Raw genomic sequence first — 17,299 nt, 5'->3', positions numbered from 1 at the left:
AGTATAGAGAGACGTCTTTGCTGACCATATTAGCGCCTTTTGAGGAGTGTTACGGTGGGTCTCGTGTAGACTGGAGAGACAGCTCTGCCATTGACCGGCCGGGATGGCACTGTCGGTCCTCCACTCCTGTGCATGCCTCCCGCGACCTCATAACCGTATATGTGCAAAAGAAAGTGCGAAGCGCCTTAATATTAGTTTACCGCGGTCTAGAAAAGGGATCCTGTGTTTGCAGTTGTCTGGGCTGTAGCTCAGGGGAAGGAGGAAAAAATGGAAAGTGCTTACTTTTACTTTAGGCAGAAGCACAGTCAGCGTCTCAAAAGCCAGCACAGCTATGCGCGTGCGCCGGCTGCTCAATTTTTTATAGTAATTATGCGGGGCAGGAGATGCCACTTTTCGAAGACGTGTTCACATCATCGCGTGCCTACGGAGGGATGACGGAGTGCAGTTTAATTGGTCGGCGCGAGGGCACTGAATACAAAAAGGAATGAAGGCCTCTAGATGCTGGCTCTTCTGACTAGATCTTGCTAGAGAAAAGTACTTGGTAGAACAGCGATTTACTGCTTCTGCCATGATTATTGTAAACATATTTTTCTTGTATATATAAATATCTCTGGATTAACTTTGGTGGAGGTATTTATTGGGTTGTGGTTATTGGTGCACTGTTTATTTTTGTATATACATTTTTTTTTCTGTATCTTGAATATTTTTCGGTGAATCCTGTATTATATACTGTTTGGAGGAGCAGCTTCCTGACTTGGATCACTGTGGAGGAAGACAGCTTCACATTTTGCTTTTGTGTATGTGTGTATATATATATATATATATATATATATATATATATATATATATATATATATATATATATGGGTTTCACTAATTTGTGTGTATTTTACTTTTTCATTTGGGACTTTCAGGAAACACTGTAAATACTGTATATAGTAATTTCTGGGCTCCATTTAATTGCTGTTTTTGTGTGTCCTTTGCGGTATTGGACTGTGAATCGATATACAGTATAAATTCCGCAGGACATTATTTTTGTTTTTCTTTAAGTGCACCTGTAAATAAAACCTCACTTTATTTTTCAAAAAACCCAACCCTTTTTGTGTCTGTGTGTCCCTGTCTTACACCATCATCCTGGTCATGCTCGGTCCCACATACTAGACACCTAGAGTGTAGGCTGGTGACCCCAATTCCCACTACACGGGGTGTCACACTGACAACAAGTGGTTGTGTGACTTCTAGAAACAGTTTTTTTTTTTTTTCAAGGACCTCTCTTTAGTAGGCTGCATGGATCTTTCCCACAATTCTGACCAGCTTTCTTGTCTATGCTACTGAGAAGCAGCCCAAATAGCATGATGCTGCCATCAAAGCCATCATCATGCTTCACCGTAGGAATGGTATTAGGCAGGAGATAAACAGTGCTACAGTTGAACTCCAATCAAGTTCTAGACACACCTTCAGGATAATTAAAGCAAAGAGGAGTGTAAAAGTAAAGGGACAGAATACTTACATAGATGAGAAATTTCAGTTTTGAATTTTAATTCATTTGCAAATCTTACTGAAAACATGATTTCACTTTGTTGTTATGGGTTACTGAAAGTGGATTGATCGGCAAAAATGCCAAATGTATCCTTTTAAAATTAAATATTCAATACTATAAAGTGTGCAGAAAGTGAGCCCCTTCAAAATCAATTTGTCAGACAGTCTAGGTTCATTTGAAGCTGTGCATGGAGTGACAGTTTGATTTTTGTGAAATTATACTGTACATTGAAGTAAACTATATGACAAATGAGATTTTAAAGCTGAAGTCATATGATTGCTACTGATATAAGGAGGTTTTTTAAAATTTCTTAGTGCTAATGTAAACAAGAAAATTAATAGTTATGGAGTTTTAAATATTTTTTTGCCAAGCAGAACCATGTTGAGGAGTTTGCTGGCTGGATGTCAATAAGTGACAACATCAGTGTGAAGTATATTTCACAGAAATTAACCCCCAGAATTCTCTATTATTACAGGCAAATACTGTAAGTCAGATCATGGGGGGCAAAGAGAAAAAAAGAATTTACACCAATGAGTTAACACATTAGGAAGCTGATTTTGATTGGTAAAGAAGACTGTGAAGTCTTTACGTACAGCTCTTAGAAGTACAAATTCAGTAAGTTGGACATAATGTATTGAAACAACTTTTCAGCTGCTATATTATATATTAATTATGCACTGAAAATATATGCTTATAAATTTAAATCTTAAAATTGGCAATAAAAATGAAACTTAACTGCCTGTAGAATCCCCTTATTGGGCTTCTGAACGTTTTTTAAGTGACATGTTTCCTCCCTTTTTAGTTCAAATACTGTCTGGATTGTCAAATATACTGTAGCATGTCTAATACAGCATTCCTTGTGTTTTGTCCGTGGAAATATGTTAAACACAAGGATAATATGCTGTGGAAAATTTTCTGATTAGGAATACTTTACCTTACTTTAGGTATCAATAATCTGGTGCATTAATGGCCGTTAGCTGATTGTCCTTTAGTATGAGAAACAGCAAGACATCAACATAAATATCTGCACTATATACCCTTTTTATTTAAGCAATTTTATGCTTTTATGTGTTTGCAAGGAAGCAATCAATCTGTAGTAACATAAGAGTGTTTCTTGGAAGTTTGGGTTTTATGCTGAAACAGGTAATGCATGAAGATCACTTTGGATATAGTTGCCTTTGCTCTCTTGATCATTCTTGATTTAATACAAGAATGACCAGAGCTTACGAAAAAACTCGTAGATCCAGCCCACCTTAAATCCCATCGCACCTCTCCATCAGCGTCTTTTGTCCTGTGAATGTGCAGATAAAGACAAGTGGCAAGCAGCCTGCTATTACATCCCCCCCACCGCCACACAACATGCACAAAGTTCTCCCAGCTCGTGTCTTGATTTTCTGGGAGTGAAGTGCTGGAGTTTGAGTGGAAAAAATAGGTCGTTGTTTGGAACAAATGCATTTCATGTGTGTTATGTTTCTATAATAATCTGTGTAAACACATTGTTAAAACAGAAACATTTTTCATATTTTAGTAGTAAATGACAAAATTTTGGCATAAACTATATAATGTGTGAAGCCTGAAGTCCAAAGATCAAATAAACACTTTTATAAAAGGTTCAAGGACGATACAACAACTTCCATGGTGTAGCGGTAAGATCTGCTGACTTGTAATCAAGAGTTCCCGTTTGATCCCGACTGACTCCTATATTTGCCGTTTTCAGTAGTGAGCTGCTCTTATTGTTAATGTTATACAGTACACAAATACATTTGGTTTGTGTCTGTAACAGATGGCGTACATTTATAGTACTTGTAAAAGTTAGTTTTTTTTTTTCACTTTTATTCTCTCGGTCATGATCATGATACATACTACCGCCCCCCCGCAGGGATCTGACACTGTTAGTTTTTATTTGAAACTGGGAATAACTGTAGATGTGAGTGGTGTTTTGAGGCAATGGTACTGGACATTCTCTGATCTGGATGGATAAAAGCTGACACACAAACGCTGGTGAATCTGCCTTTTTTGTATCTCACCGTCACTTGATTTTTTTTTATTCAGTTTTATTGAGTGTTCCTGCTTACGCTGAATTAGTATGCACCTTATGGTCTATGAAAACAGAGACATAGGTATATACCAGTAACCCCGCGATTCTCGAAAGAATCGCAAATCCAAGAATGGCAATCACTTTCTGTTCCCTCCGATATTTGGAGGGATGCAATATCATGGAGGGTGGGTGCGTCCTGGGACATTTTTCATTTAATTAAATAAACATATTTGTACTAAAGCGGTTTCTTTTGGAGCTGTGACTCATCTGGTTCTGGTGTTTCAGAAGCGCGTTGTAGGTGCCTTCGTTTATTGTTTTTATCCATGCAGTGTCTTTTTTGTTTTTCTATGGCTGTTTCATCAGCTAGAAGTTGTTTGCTGACGGCGGCGGATTCGCGTGCTGAAGTGACCAGGCGGCAGATCCGGGCATGGAGGGCTACATTAGTAAATGAAGGTGGTATATGCACTGGTGTGGGCGGTCGCGTTCGGGCGGCTGTACAACCTGGCGTGCATGCTTTACCTCAGGTTTAGTTCACAGATTGCAGCCATACGGGCTCGTTTTTGTATTTCTAATCGTTGAGCTGTTTCTTTTTGGAGCTGTGACTCCTTTGCCTGTGCTGTTTCAGAAGCATGTTGTGGGCGCCTTTGTTCATTGTTTTTATCCATACGGGCTCGTTTTTGTATTTTCGTTAGTTGAGGTCTTTCATTGTGGAGCTGTGACGTCTTTGCTTCTGGTGTTTCTAATGCACGTTATAGTAGCCTCCGTGTATTGTCTTTATCCATGCTGTCTTGTCTTTGTTGTTCTGTGGTTGTGTCGTTAGGTAGAAGTCGTTTACTGTCAGGAAGCATAATCCAACATACTTTTAATACTGTATTACCGTCATGTGATTCAAATATGCCACACTGACTGCCGGCACAGTGGATTAGAGCAAGTTTAGTTTACAGGTTGTGTTGTTTGGGCGCCACGTACTGACTCTGGGAAGTACAGGCTCGGTTTTGTATTACTAATCTGTGAGCTCTTTCCATTTGGAGCCGTGACTCCTTTGCCTCTGCTGCGTCAGAAGCGCGTTGTCGGCGCGGTCTCGTTTTTGTTTTTCTGTGGCTGTGTCGTTAGGTAGACGTCGTTTACTGTTAGGAAGCATAATTCAACTTATTTTTAATACTGAATTACTGTTATGTGATTCAAATATGCCACACAGACTGCTGGCACAGTGGATTAGAGCAAGTTTAGCTTACAGGTTGTGTTGTTTGGGCGCCACCTACTGACTCTGGGAAGCCGCTGGGTTTGAATATGCCACATTGACTGCTGGCACAGTGCATTAGAGCAAGTTTAGTTTACAGGTTGTGTTGTTTGGGCGCCACGTACTGACTCTGGGAAGTACGGGCTCGGTTTTATATTACTAATCGGTGAGCTCTTTCCATTTGGAGCCGTGACTCCTTTGCCTCTGCTGTGTCAGAAGCGTGTTGTCGGCGCGGTCTCGTTTATGTTTTTCTGTGGCTATGTCGTTAGGTAGATGTCGTTTACTGTTAGGAATCATAATTCAACTTACTTTTAATACTGAATTACCGTTATGTGATTCAAATATGCCACACAGACTGCTGGTACAGTGGATTAGAGCAAGTTTAGTTTACAGGTTGTGTTGTTTGGGCACCACCTACTGACTCTGGGAAGCCGCTGGGTTTGACTCTGGAGCACTGAGTCACAGTGCGCATGCGCTTCGGTGCGTCCGCCGTCCGTGCATAAATTAAACTGTCATTTAGTAATATAGATGATATTTGGAATTATTCATTTTATGACCTGTATAGTACATTTTGGAAAACATTGTGGCACAGATGCAACATTATTCATAGCAGTCATATTCATTCGTATAACATCTTGCGGTTGTAATCAGTGACTGTGTGTCTTTTTTTCCCCGATCTTGCCAGTCTCCATGTTGCTGTATGGTGGTGTTTCTTTTGAACTCCAGGACATGCAGAGGAAAGAATAGTACAGAGAGGTCAGTTCAGCGCTATATGCAATCATCAAATTCAAATGTTAACAGTTCACACACACGCAAGGACTGTCCTTTCTACATTTACGATGTGTACCTGTTGCAATGCGCACACTTCTCTCTATGCTTTGGTTCCTATTACATTGAAATTGCACCTGGCGCTGATTCATTTTACTTTCCTGATGAAAGCGGTTGTCTGGAACAAAAGCTTGTCAATGTTACATCCACCTTTTCTTTTTCCATCGCCTTTTCTAGTAAGATGTGACGATGAAGTTCCTCTGCAAGGTGAGCCATGAACACTCTTTTCTCAGTGGCTCCTGTACATGCCCTGCACAGTACATGTGCGTTGATAGCCGTCAGGTCAAGCGTGTTATAGCACACAGCAACCGACCACCTGTGTGTTCAGCACTGAATAAGCTCACACCTTCTGGTGCATGATGTCAACGCAGCACGGAGAAAAAAAGAAAGAGACAAATATATGTGACATTGGGCATAAATTTATGGTACTTGTAAAAGTTAGCTTTTTTCAGTTTTATTCTCTCAATCACGATCACGCTGTACCCGCCTCCGCACCCCCCCCACTCCACCCCTCCTGACTCTAAGTAACAGCGCCAGCATAAATTCACACCCAATCAGGCACTGTTCGTTTTCAAATAACTAGCCAACCCGTGGCATGGCATACGCCACATAATTATTTATTGATGTGTGAAGACTTCCTGAAAGACACAGTTGTCCAAATGTGGTGGGTTTGAGGATACGACTGTGAGTGAATGAAAAGATGGAACTCTGGAGAGAGCAACATACAATTGTCCGTGACTGAAAACTGGCTCTGTCTTGCGTCTTGCCTGCCATGGTCGGCTGCCTTAGTGAATTATATATATATACGCCCGCCCCAGAGTCAAACGCAGCGGCTTCCCAAAAGGCGGCGGCGGCACCCGCCCCAGAGTCAAACGCAGCGGCTTCCCAGAGTCAGTAGGTGGCGCCCAAATAACACAACGTGCTGTGCCGTGGCGCCCGCCCCAGAGACAAACGTGGCGGCTTCCCAGAGTCAGTAGGTGGCGCCCAGACAACACAACCTGTGAGCGCCCAAACAACACAACCTGTACAGTCATGGATACAAACAATGAACAAAGGCACCCACACAAAGAAACCGCTTTAGTTCAAATAGGGTTATTGAATTAAATGGAAACTTTACCATGCCTACGACCTGTGAACTACAGCTGCCCGGACACGACCGCCCACACCACCGCATATACCCTCCATGATATTTCATCACGCAGCGGCTTCCCACCGAGGCGCATAGTGCGCCGTGGCGCACGCCCCAGAGTCAGTAGGTGGCGCCCAAACAACACAACCTGTTCACTGCCAGCAGTCGGTGTCAGCAAAGGCAACAGAATCACGTCTCCACAAAACGAAACCGCTTTAGTACAGATATGCTTATTGAATTTAATGACATTTCCCCAGACGCACCCACCCTCCATGATATGTCATCCATCCAAATATCGGACGGAACAGAAACTGATTGCCATTCTTGGATTTCTGATTCGCTAGCAAATCGCGGGCTTACTTGTATATATAGATAGAAGAGTATACCATAGAATGCACAGCATAATAGTAAACTAAATGTAAAAACATTGAATAACACTGAGAAAACCTTGTACAACACAGAAAACTTAACACTGCAAGAGTTCACACTATAGCGCTACGAACCGCTCGGTAAAAGCACTTTTCTAATGAGTTTTAAGCACAGCGAAAAAAATGAACATTTGAAAAATCGCTAATTTAATAAACCACCAAGAAAAGTAACATTGCAACAATGCATGCTACGAACCGATAGCTGTAAACAGAAGTGAAAACAAAATCAAGCCCGGTGCATTCTTTAACTGCCTTCTCTGCGGTATGTGTCCAGCTCCTTCTCTCTCGCGTGCCTGTGTGTGTGTGTGTGTGTCGCTCTCTCTTGCGCCTGTGTGTGTGTGTGTCTCTCCCTCACGCCTGTGTGTGCGTGTCTCTCTCTCGCGCGCCTGTGTGTGTGTGTGTCTCTCTCTCTCGCGCACGCCTGTGTGTGTGTGTGTGTCACTCTCTGCCTGCCCATGGTCGGTTGCTTGGGCTGCCTTAGTGAATTATGGGCATGGCTCTGTCTTGCGTCTTGCCTGCAATGGGCGTGGCTCTGTCGTGCGTATCCCATGGTTGGCTCCTTAGTGAATTGTTGGTGGGCGGGGCTCTGTCTTGCGTCTTGCCTGCCCATGGTCTGCTGCTTTAGTGAATTATATATATAGATATTGCATTAGTGCGATGATGTTTTCTGATTGGTACTATTCAGGTCATAAAATGATTTCTTCAAAATGTCACATATATTGTCTCTTTCTTTCAGGTGTGTAATAGAATCCACAGCACAGAGAGAAGTGTGTACATTGCAACAGGTACACATGTCGTAAATGTAGAAAGGATGGTCCTTGCGTGTGTGTGAACTGTTAACATTTGAATGTGATGATTGCATATAGCGCTGAACTGACCTCTCTGTACTATTCTTTCCTCTGCATGTCCTGGAGTACAAAAGAAATAACACCATACAGCAACATGGAGACTGGCAAGATCAGGAAAAAAAACACACACAGTCACTGATTACAACCGCAAGATGTTATGCAAATAAATATGAATACTATGAATAATGTTGCATCTGTGCCACAATGTTTTCCGAAATGTACTATACAGGTCATAAAATTAATAATTCCAATTATCATATATACCTATGTCTCTGTTTTTCATAGACCGTAAGGTGCATACTAATTCCGCGTGAGCAGGAACACTCAATAAAACTGAATAAAAAAAATCAAGTGACGGTGAGATACAAAAAAGGCAGATTCACCAGCATTTGTGTGTCAGCTTTTATCCATCCAGATCAGAGAATGTCCAGTTCTGTTGCCTCAAAACGCCACTCACATCTATAGTTATTCCCAGTTTCAAATAAAAACTAACTGCGTCAGATCCCTGGGGGGGTGGGGGTGGGGTGGGGTTTGGTAGTATGTATCGTGATCGTGACTGAGAGAATAAAAGTGAGAAAAAAAGGTAACTTTTACAAGCACTATAAATGTACACCATCTGTTACAGACGCAAACGAAATTGATGTGTGTACTGTATAATATTAACAATAAGAGCAGCTCACTACTGAAAATGGCAAATATAGGGGGCAGTCAGGATCGAACCAGGGGACTCTTGATTACAAGTTAGCAGATCTTACCGCTGCACCACGGAAACTGTTGTCTTATCCTTGAACCTTTTGTGAAAGTGTTTATTTGATCTTTGGACTTCAGGCCACACACATTATATAGTTTATGCCAACATTTTGTCTTAAAACATTTCTGTTTTAACAATGTGTTTACACAGATTATTGTAGAAACGAAACACACATGAAATGCATGTGTTCCAAATAACGTTCTATTATTTCCACTCTAAAACTCCAGCACTTCACTCCCTGATAATCGAGGCATGAGCTGGGAGAACTTTGTGCACGTTCTGTGGTGGTGGAGGGATGGAATAGCAGGCTGCTTGTCTTTATCGGCACATTTACAGGACAAAAGATGCTGACTGAGGGGTGCGATGGGATTTAAGGCGGGTTGGATCTACAAGTTTTTTTGTAGGCTCTGGTAATTCTAGTGTTAAAGATGTAGGGAGTTGCCTACCACATATGTTGCTATGACAACATGGAGAAAGAAAAACATCCACAAGTCAGACTTGGCAGTGCAAAATCACATTTTTGGGTAACTGGTACAGTAACATATGAGAAATTTTAGGAAAATTAAATAAAAAGCTCTTACAAATATCTTTGTACACAACCAATGGTTTCCAAACGTAGATTTCAAGGTCCTAACCTACCAGTAGACTCTCCCTTTTTCACCTACCCTGATTTATATTAGAAAACTTCCTGTTTGTAAACTCTTCCTGGAATACTCCAGCACAGCTTAATAATACATACAATGCAGTCCTTCAAACCTAAATCAATACCTCCCTGCCAAAAAAATCAAGTATTTAATTTTTTTCAGTATTCTGCCAAGTTGTCTGCATTTCCCTCATTCACTGCCAATTCATTAGTACTGTAAATAGATTTTTTCTATTAGTTTTAAATAAAAATTAATTGTCCTGCCTGCACAAATACATTTTGTGCATTCTGAATATGTATATTTCCAAACCTCTCTGTTCTGAAGGCTATCATGGAGGAAAAGAGGATTACTGTTTTATTTCTTACTACATTAGTGAAATTTGATGATAATGTATCTTTTTGCACATATTTATGGAATATTTCCATTTTTCAGGTAGAAAAGGGACTGCTAATGGAAGAAAACACTTTCCTTTAAGACTTGGGTCTATTAGCCTGCTGCTGCTATGGGTAAGTTTTTTTTCTCAGTTTGCTACTTTAATTGTGGCTCACATTGTCTTATTATTGTCTTTTTATTTCAAATACATCTTCTTCTTTCGGCTTCTTCTTCCATACCTTTCTGTCCTCTGCATCTTGCTCTGTTACACCCCTCACCTGCATGTACTCTCTCACCACATCCATAAACCTTCGCTTAGGCCTCCCTCTTTACCTCTTCCCTGTCAGGTCTATCCTTAGCATCCTTCTCCCAATATACTCAGCATCTTTCCTCTGCACATGTCCAAACCAACACAATCTCTTCTCTCTGATCCTATCCATCCCACCCAGTTTAAATCTTAGCATCTTTAACTCTGCTACCTCCAGTTTGGTCTCCTGCTTTCTGGTTGGTGACACCATCTCCAACCCATATAACATAGCTGGTCTCACTACTGTCCTATAGACCTTCCATTTCACTCTTGCTGATACCCGTCTGTCACAAATTGCTCCTGACACTCTTCTCCACCTATTCCACCCTGCCAGCACTCTCTTTTTCACCTCTCTTCTACAATCCCCATTACTCTGTACTGTTGATCCCAAGTATTTAATCTCATCCACCTTCGCCAGCTCTACTCCTTGCATCCTCACCATTCCACTGACCTCCCTCTCATTTACACACATGTATTCTGTCTTGTTCCTACTGACCTTCATTCCTCTCCTCTCTAGAGCATATCTCCACCTCTTCAGGGTCTCCTCAATCTGCTCCCTACTATCGCTACAAATCACAATGTCATCCGAAAACATCATAGACCACAGGGACTCCTGTCTAATCTCGTCTGTCAACATGTCCATCACCATTGCAAATAAGAAAGGGCTCAGAGCCGATCCCTGATGTAATCCCACCTCCACCTTGAATGCATCCATCTCTTCTACCGCAGACCTTACCACTGTCACAATTCCCTCGTACATATCCTGTACAACTCTTACATACTTCTCTGCCACTCCCGACTTCTTCAACTCATACAATACCACAGCTCCTCTTGAGGCACCCTGTCATATGCTTTCTCCAGGTCCACAAATACGGCCATTTCTCCTAAACACCTCCATGCTTCCACAGGTATGTCATCTGGACCAACGGCCTTTCCATTTTTCATCCTCTTCATAGCTGTCCTTACTTCCTCCTTGCTAATCCATTGCACTTCCTGATTCACTATTTCCACATCATCCAACGTCTTCTCTCTCTCATTCTCTTCATTCATCAGCCTCTCAAAGTACTCTTTCCATCTGCTCAACACACTCTCCTCGCTTGTGAGTATGTTTCCATGTTTATCCTTTGTCACCCTAACCTGCTGCACATCTTTCCCAGCTCGGTCCCTTTGTCAAGCTGATTGGTACATGTCATTTTCTCCTTCCTTAGTGTCCATCCTCTTATACAACACATCATGTGCCTTTTCTTTAGCCTTCGCCACCTCTTTCTTCACCTTGCGCCTTATCTCCTTGTACTCTTGTCTGCTTTCTGCATCTCTCTGACTATCCCACTTCTTCTTTGCCATCCTCTTCCTCCTTATATTCTCCTTTACTTCCCCATTCAACCACCAGGTTTCCTTTTCCTCCTTCCTCTGTCCAGATGTCACGCCAAGCACCCTTACTACATCTTCTGTAGTTTCCCAACTGTCTGGTAACTCTTCACTACCTCCCAGTGCCTGTCTCACCTCCTCCCTAAACTCAACCATGCAGTCTTCCTTTTTCAACTTCTACCATTTGAGCCTTGGCTCTGCCCTCACTCTCTTCCTCTTCTTGACCTCCGTCATCCTACAGACCACCATCCTATGCTGCTTAACTACACTTTCCCCTGCCACCACTTTGCAGTCTTCAGTCTCCTTCAGATCGACTCTTCTGCATAGGATGTAATTTACCTGTGTGCATCTTCTTCCACTCTTGTACGTAACCCTATGTTCCTCCCTCTTCTTAAAATACATATTCACCACAGCCATGTCCATCCTTTTGGCAAAATCCACTATCATCTGACCTTCTTCATTCTTGTCCTTGACACCATACCTACCCATCACCTCCTCGTCTCCTCTGTTCCCTTCACCAACATGTCCATTGAAATCCTCTTCAATCGCCACTTTCTGTCCCTTGGGTACACTGTTTATCACCTCATCCAACTCACTCCAAAAATCTTCTTTCTCCTCCATCGCACACCCAACATGCGGGGCATATGCACTAACAACATTCATCATCACACCTCCAATTTCCAGCTTCATAATCATTACTCTGTCTGACACTCTTTTCACCTCCAAAACACTCTTGACATACTGTTCCTTCAGAATAACTCCTATTCCATTTCTCTTCCCATCCACACCCTAATCGAACAATTTTAATCCACCTCCAATCCACCTGGCCTTACTCCCCTTCCATTTAATCTCTAGCATGCACAATTTATCAACCTTCCTTCTCTTCATCATATCTGCTAACTCTCTCCCCTTACCAGTCATACTGCCTATATTACAAGTTTCTACCCTTAGTTCAACTCTCTTTACTTTCCTCCTCACGTCCTGCCTCCGGACACGTCTCCCCCCTCTTCTTCTCCTTCTTCGTCTTTGGCCAACAGCAGCCCAATTTCCGCCAGAAGCCTGTTGGCTAGCAGTACTAGTGGCGGTCGTTGTTAACCCGGGGCTCGACCGATCCGGTATGGAAATTTGTATTGTTTTCCGCATATTGATTTGGCAAAATTTTACACCAGATGCCCTTCATGACTTAACCCTCCCCATTTATCCGGGCTTGGGACCGGCACGAAGAAACAGACTGGTTTGTGCATCCTGTATGGCTGGGTTCTTTTTATTTTAAATAAATAATGCAGTTATTTGTTTGATGGAATATTTTATTGTTTTTGCCATTTCCATTTTTTCATTAAAAAATATTCATGAGATACATTTAGGTTGTTGTAAAACCATGTGCCTGAATTGAGTCTGATCTGGAATGTGACAATGTCAGCTGGGTTTAATTAATGCCCAGCCCTTTATTTTTGTGTAATTCTCTGAAACTGACACTTAATTTTAAATTCTAATTTGTCATTAATTTTCGATGCAAATGTGTTATGGGAACATGAATATTTTGATTTTTTTTTTGTAAAAATTATTTTACTTACATTCTTGTAAAAAGTGAAATAAACATGTGCTTTCATTAACAACTTCATCTTAATATGTTTTTAAAAGGGCCTGGATAATATCCTGAAACTGTGAAATGCATGTGTTTAAGTAATGCAAGACAAAAAAGAGAATCCGACAAAAAAGAGAATCCTAACTATTATTTTTAGTCATCACAGGAACAATTTTTAATTAGGTGACCACCTAACACTTCGTGACCTAAATAGACTGTTTTGTTAGACATGCACAAACTATCTTAACAATAGCTGATGCATTATAGTGAGATTTTATTTAATTCACAATATATGTATGGTTTTACTTCTCACTTTTGTGTTTTTTTTTTTTTTCTAGTTTTCTGCCGATTAAATAGCCTCTTAGTAACTGTCCAGATTTTAGGTGCAGTTTTGCTGCATGTACAGTGATCCCTCGCTATATCGTGCTTCGCCTTTCGCGGCTTCACTCCATCGCGGATTTTATATGTAAGCATATTTAAATATATATCGCGGATTTTTCGCTGCTTCGCGGGTTTCTGCGGACAATGGGTCTTTTAATTTCTGGTACATGCTTCCTCGGTTGGTTTGCCCAGTTGATTTCATACAAGGGACGCTATTGGCAGATGGCTGAGAAGCTACCCAGCTTACTTTTCTCTTTCTCTCTCTTGCGCTTTCTCTGATTCTGACGTAGGAGGTGTGAGAAGGGGGGCTGTTCGCACACCTAGACGATACGGACGCTCGTCTAAAAATGATGAAAGATTATCTTCACGTTACTATCTTTTGTGCAGCTGCTTAGTGAAGCGACATGCTGCACAGTGCTTCGCATACTTAAAAGCTCGAAGGGCACGTATTGATTTGTGCTTGAAAAACAAACTCTGTCTCTCTCTCTCTATCTCTCTCTCTCTTTCTCTCTCTCTCTTTCTCTCTCTCTCTTTCTCTCTCTCTGCTCCTGACGGAGGGGGTGTGAGCTGCCGCCTTCAACAGCTTTGTGCCTCGGTGCTTCGCATACTTAAAATCCAAACAGCTCTATTGATTTGTTTGCTTTTTTTCTATCTCTGTGACATGATCTGCTCCTGACACACTCATTCGAAGACGAAGATATGTTTGCATTCTTTTAATTGTGAGACAGAACTGTCATTTCTGTCTTGTCATGGATCACAGTTTAAACTTTTGAAAAAGAGACAAATGTTTGTTTGCAGTGTTTGAATAACGTTCCTGTCTCTCTACAACCTCCTGTGTTTCTGCGCAAATCTGTGACCCAAGCATGACAATATAAAAATAACCATATAAACATATGGTTTCTACTTCGCGGATTTTCTTATTTCGCGGGTGGTTCTGGAACGCAACCCCCGCGATGGAGGAGGGATTACTGTAAACCAAATGTGTGAAACTCAGTCTCAATTTTATTCTGCCCTGATTTGCCTTGTTAATATGAAAAAGTGTCAGCCATCATTTTTCTGCAACTGTAAATTAAAGAACTTATATTTTTTCAGTCACTTGGTTGCCCAGCTTGAAGCATAATAAATGTAAATCATTGATTAGGAAAAATATTTTCCATCCATCTGTCCTCCCACCCACCCATCTTCTGAGGTCACGTAGTTCTTTTAAGGATCATAGAATATCTTAGATTATTCAGGCAGCATCAAGCATTTGGACATGATGACATTCTACAACAGGGGACACTCGCTCATTCAAACGTACGTGTATCCGAGCTACCAGTTGACCTACATCTTGTGTCTTTCGTATCTGGAAAAAGGACAAAAACACAAACACATAGAAAGAATGCATGAGGTGCATTTAAAACTGGGCAGAATTCAGTCTCTTGGAGCTGTGAGGCAGCAATGTTAAATACTACTCCACCACAATATAGTGCTGTCAAATTATAATAATACATTGTTTTATCATTCCTTCTCCACATTTTCTATTTAAAATGGCTGAACTTCTGAATATGAGAGGAGGAGAATAAAAAAAAAAATTAATGTACAATTTTTATATTATTTATTTATTTATTTATTTATTTACAGTTGAACTGAAGAATCTTTCAGGCTGTATTTAATCCCTGATAATTAATAAGAAAAAAGCATAAGTTTTAATACTAGTAACAACTGTTATATTGACAGAATATGACATTCAAATCTCTGCAGTCATTTTTTTCTTTTTACTTTGGGAAAGAGAAAGTGCACTAGAGTTGCAGTATTCGCTGAAATATTTAAAACTCAGGCATTTTTCAGACTTTAATGATTCTTTATCCATTACAGGCATCTAAGAAAATTCTGCATGGATGCAGTTACTTTAAAGTGATTTATCTGCTGGTTGTTGCACTTTTCATAAATTGAGGCCAACAGTCTCACTCTTTCTCAGCTGTTGTTCCCATGAAGGGGTCACTGGTCTTTTATAATGCTAGCAGTATGCTAATCATCAGAAATTTAATGTAAAAGTGAGCAAACATGTTGGTTTAAACTTTAACTTTTTAATTTAAATTATTTTTCTAAAACTATTGAAGTCAGTGTTCATGACTAAACAACTGAAAAGACAGTTAAATGGGTTTCCTTTGAGTGGTGCAAGGTAAAAACCCATGCTAATTAAGAAGACCTTAAATTAATGTCTTTGTTTGCTAGGAATCACTTAGATGATCACCTGCAAGCCTAGAGGCATAGAGATGGCATTGTCATAGGTTGGTAAACCATAAATTCCACACAATATCAAAATATTTTTTCAGGAGAATGTGAAGTTATGTTTCCCGCAACCAAAGCAGAAATCTAAGATTGTTCTTTCGTCTAAAACTTGAAAGATACTCTTTTTCAGAATAGCTAAATAAAAGTAAAATTGGTGTTTTAAATGGTCTAGTCAAAAGCGAGTTATTACTGTTTTTTTTCTGCTAGTGGCAGAGTAATCATTTATTGCAAGGATGCAAGCAGATTTTTTAAATGTAGCATGTATGTTTACATGGTGCTGTACCTGTAAATTTCATAATTTTTTTTATTAACTTTTATGCTAATGGTGTTCATTTAATTTGTCTTCTATTTCCAGATGAGCAGCAAGCATTGAACTCAATCATGCAGGACCTGGCTGAGCTGCATAGGGCCAGCCGTCCTGTCATGTCATTATCTGACATTGGAAAATCTAAGGCCTCTTCTCCTAAGAATCAGGTAATATATAGTAAGGAGATTTGAAATACATGCATTTGATGTTAAAGTTTATTTATTTATTATGCCTTAAAATTGAATATGTTATCATGCATAATACTTAGCTGGAAATATCTTAAAATACAAATTATACATTAGCATAATTTTAAAAAACTATAGTTAAGAAGTCCTTATTGTGAAGGTCTTCAGTAAAACAGAAAACTTCAACTTCAAAGTGAAAAGCGTTCATAGTTTGCATACTTTCAATTATAGCATTCTTGTGAATGCCCCACTATTCCAATGTGCTACAGAAGAAAGGAAGGCAAGTTTAATTTGCTAATAAAGCAAATGAGGAAATGAAGTTATGTTTGATGAAGTTAAGAGGTACTCTGTGGTAGCGAGTGAAGTTATGCTAGGGATGTTCTTTGTTCTTCATTTTATTGATGACTGCTTGAAGGATGTTCCTGTTTTTCTATGACATGTGATGATTAGATGCTTCCTTATCAACTTACTCGCACCCTCCCGTTCACAAATACCTTACGTTATCTTAGTCTGTAGCAATTTGCATTCTTAACCGCTTCTTGAAGGATCACCAAGAGAATTCACTACATCTACGATGTTGTGTTCATTCCTCCATTTTTTTTTCAAATGAGGACACACTGAGCAAGAGAGTAATAAGCTAGTAAAGACTACATAATTAGATTTCTCTGTATCAATGTGTTGCTGAAGATGTGAAGGTTAAATAACGTACTAAAGCAGCCACATGTGTACTCCTTTAACAATTTGGAAGAAAAAGACTACCAAAGACTTTCACTGCCTTGTAAAGTGGTTTAGCTATAATGTGCCTGGTATGAAGATATGGAGTGTTAACACTGCTTACTTACCAGTTTAATATCAAATTAATATCAGCATTTTTCAGATTGTTAATGATTCGTTAAATAAATTAAATGAAGCCTTTTTTTTGTTATGCCTAACTTATATTACTGGAATGTCCAGTATGTAGTTTAAATATTCTTCTTTTATGTTTCTATGCTTAGATTTTTTTTTCCAATCTTTGTTTTGAGTGTAACATTAGGCTTTTGCATTTGCTACAGGACAACAGACATACTTTTTCAG

The 17,299-nt window shown here is 40.1% G+C and overlaps 1 protein-coding gene across 1 annotated transcript in view; it reads left to right on the top strand.

The window, feature by feature from the left end:
- map3k2 (mitogen-activated protein kinase kinase kinase 2) overlaps positions 1–17,299 on the top strand; it is a 77,453-nt gene that overhangs the window by 16,400 nt on the left and 43,754 nt on the right. Inside the window, exons 2-3 of the mRNA XM_028807211.2 lie at positions 9,879–9,952; positions 16,089–16,207. Coding sequence (XP_028663044.1) covers positions 9,949–9,952; positions 16,089–16,207 — 123 coding nt within the window. The 5' untranslated portion in view covers positions 9,879–9,948. The remainder of the gene's footprint in view (positions 1–9,878; positions 9,953–16,088; positions 16,208–17,299) is intronic.

Source organism: Erpetoichthys calabaricus, chromosome 8 (genome assembly GCF_900747795.2).
Source record: "Erpetoichthys calabaricus chromosome 8, fErpCal1.3, whole genome shotgun sequence".
In the NCBI taxonomy this organism is placed as follows: domain Eukaryota; kingdom Metazoa; phylum Chordata; class Cladistia; order Polypteriformes; family Polypteridae; genus Erpetoichthys; species Erpetoichthys calabaricus.
The sequence above is the reverse complement of the archived record's forward strand: the minus strand, read 5'-3'. Positions and strand labels throughout refer to the sequence as shown.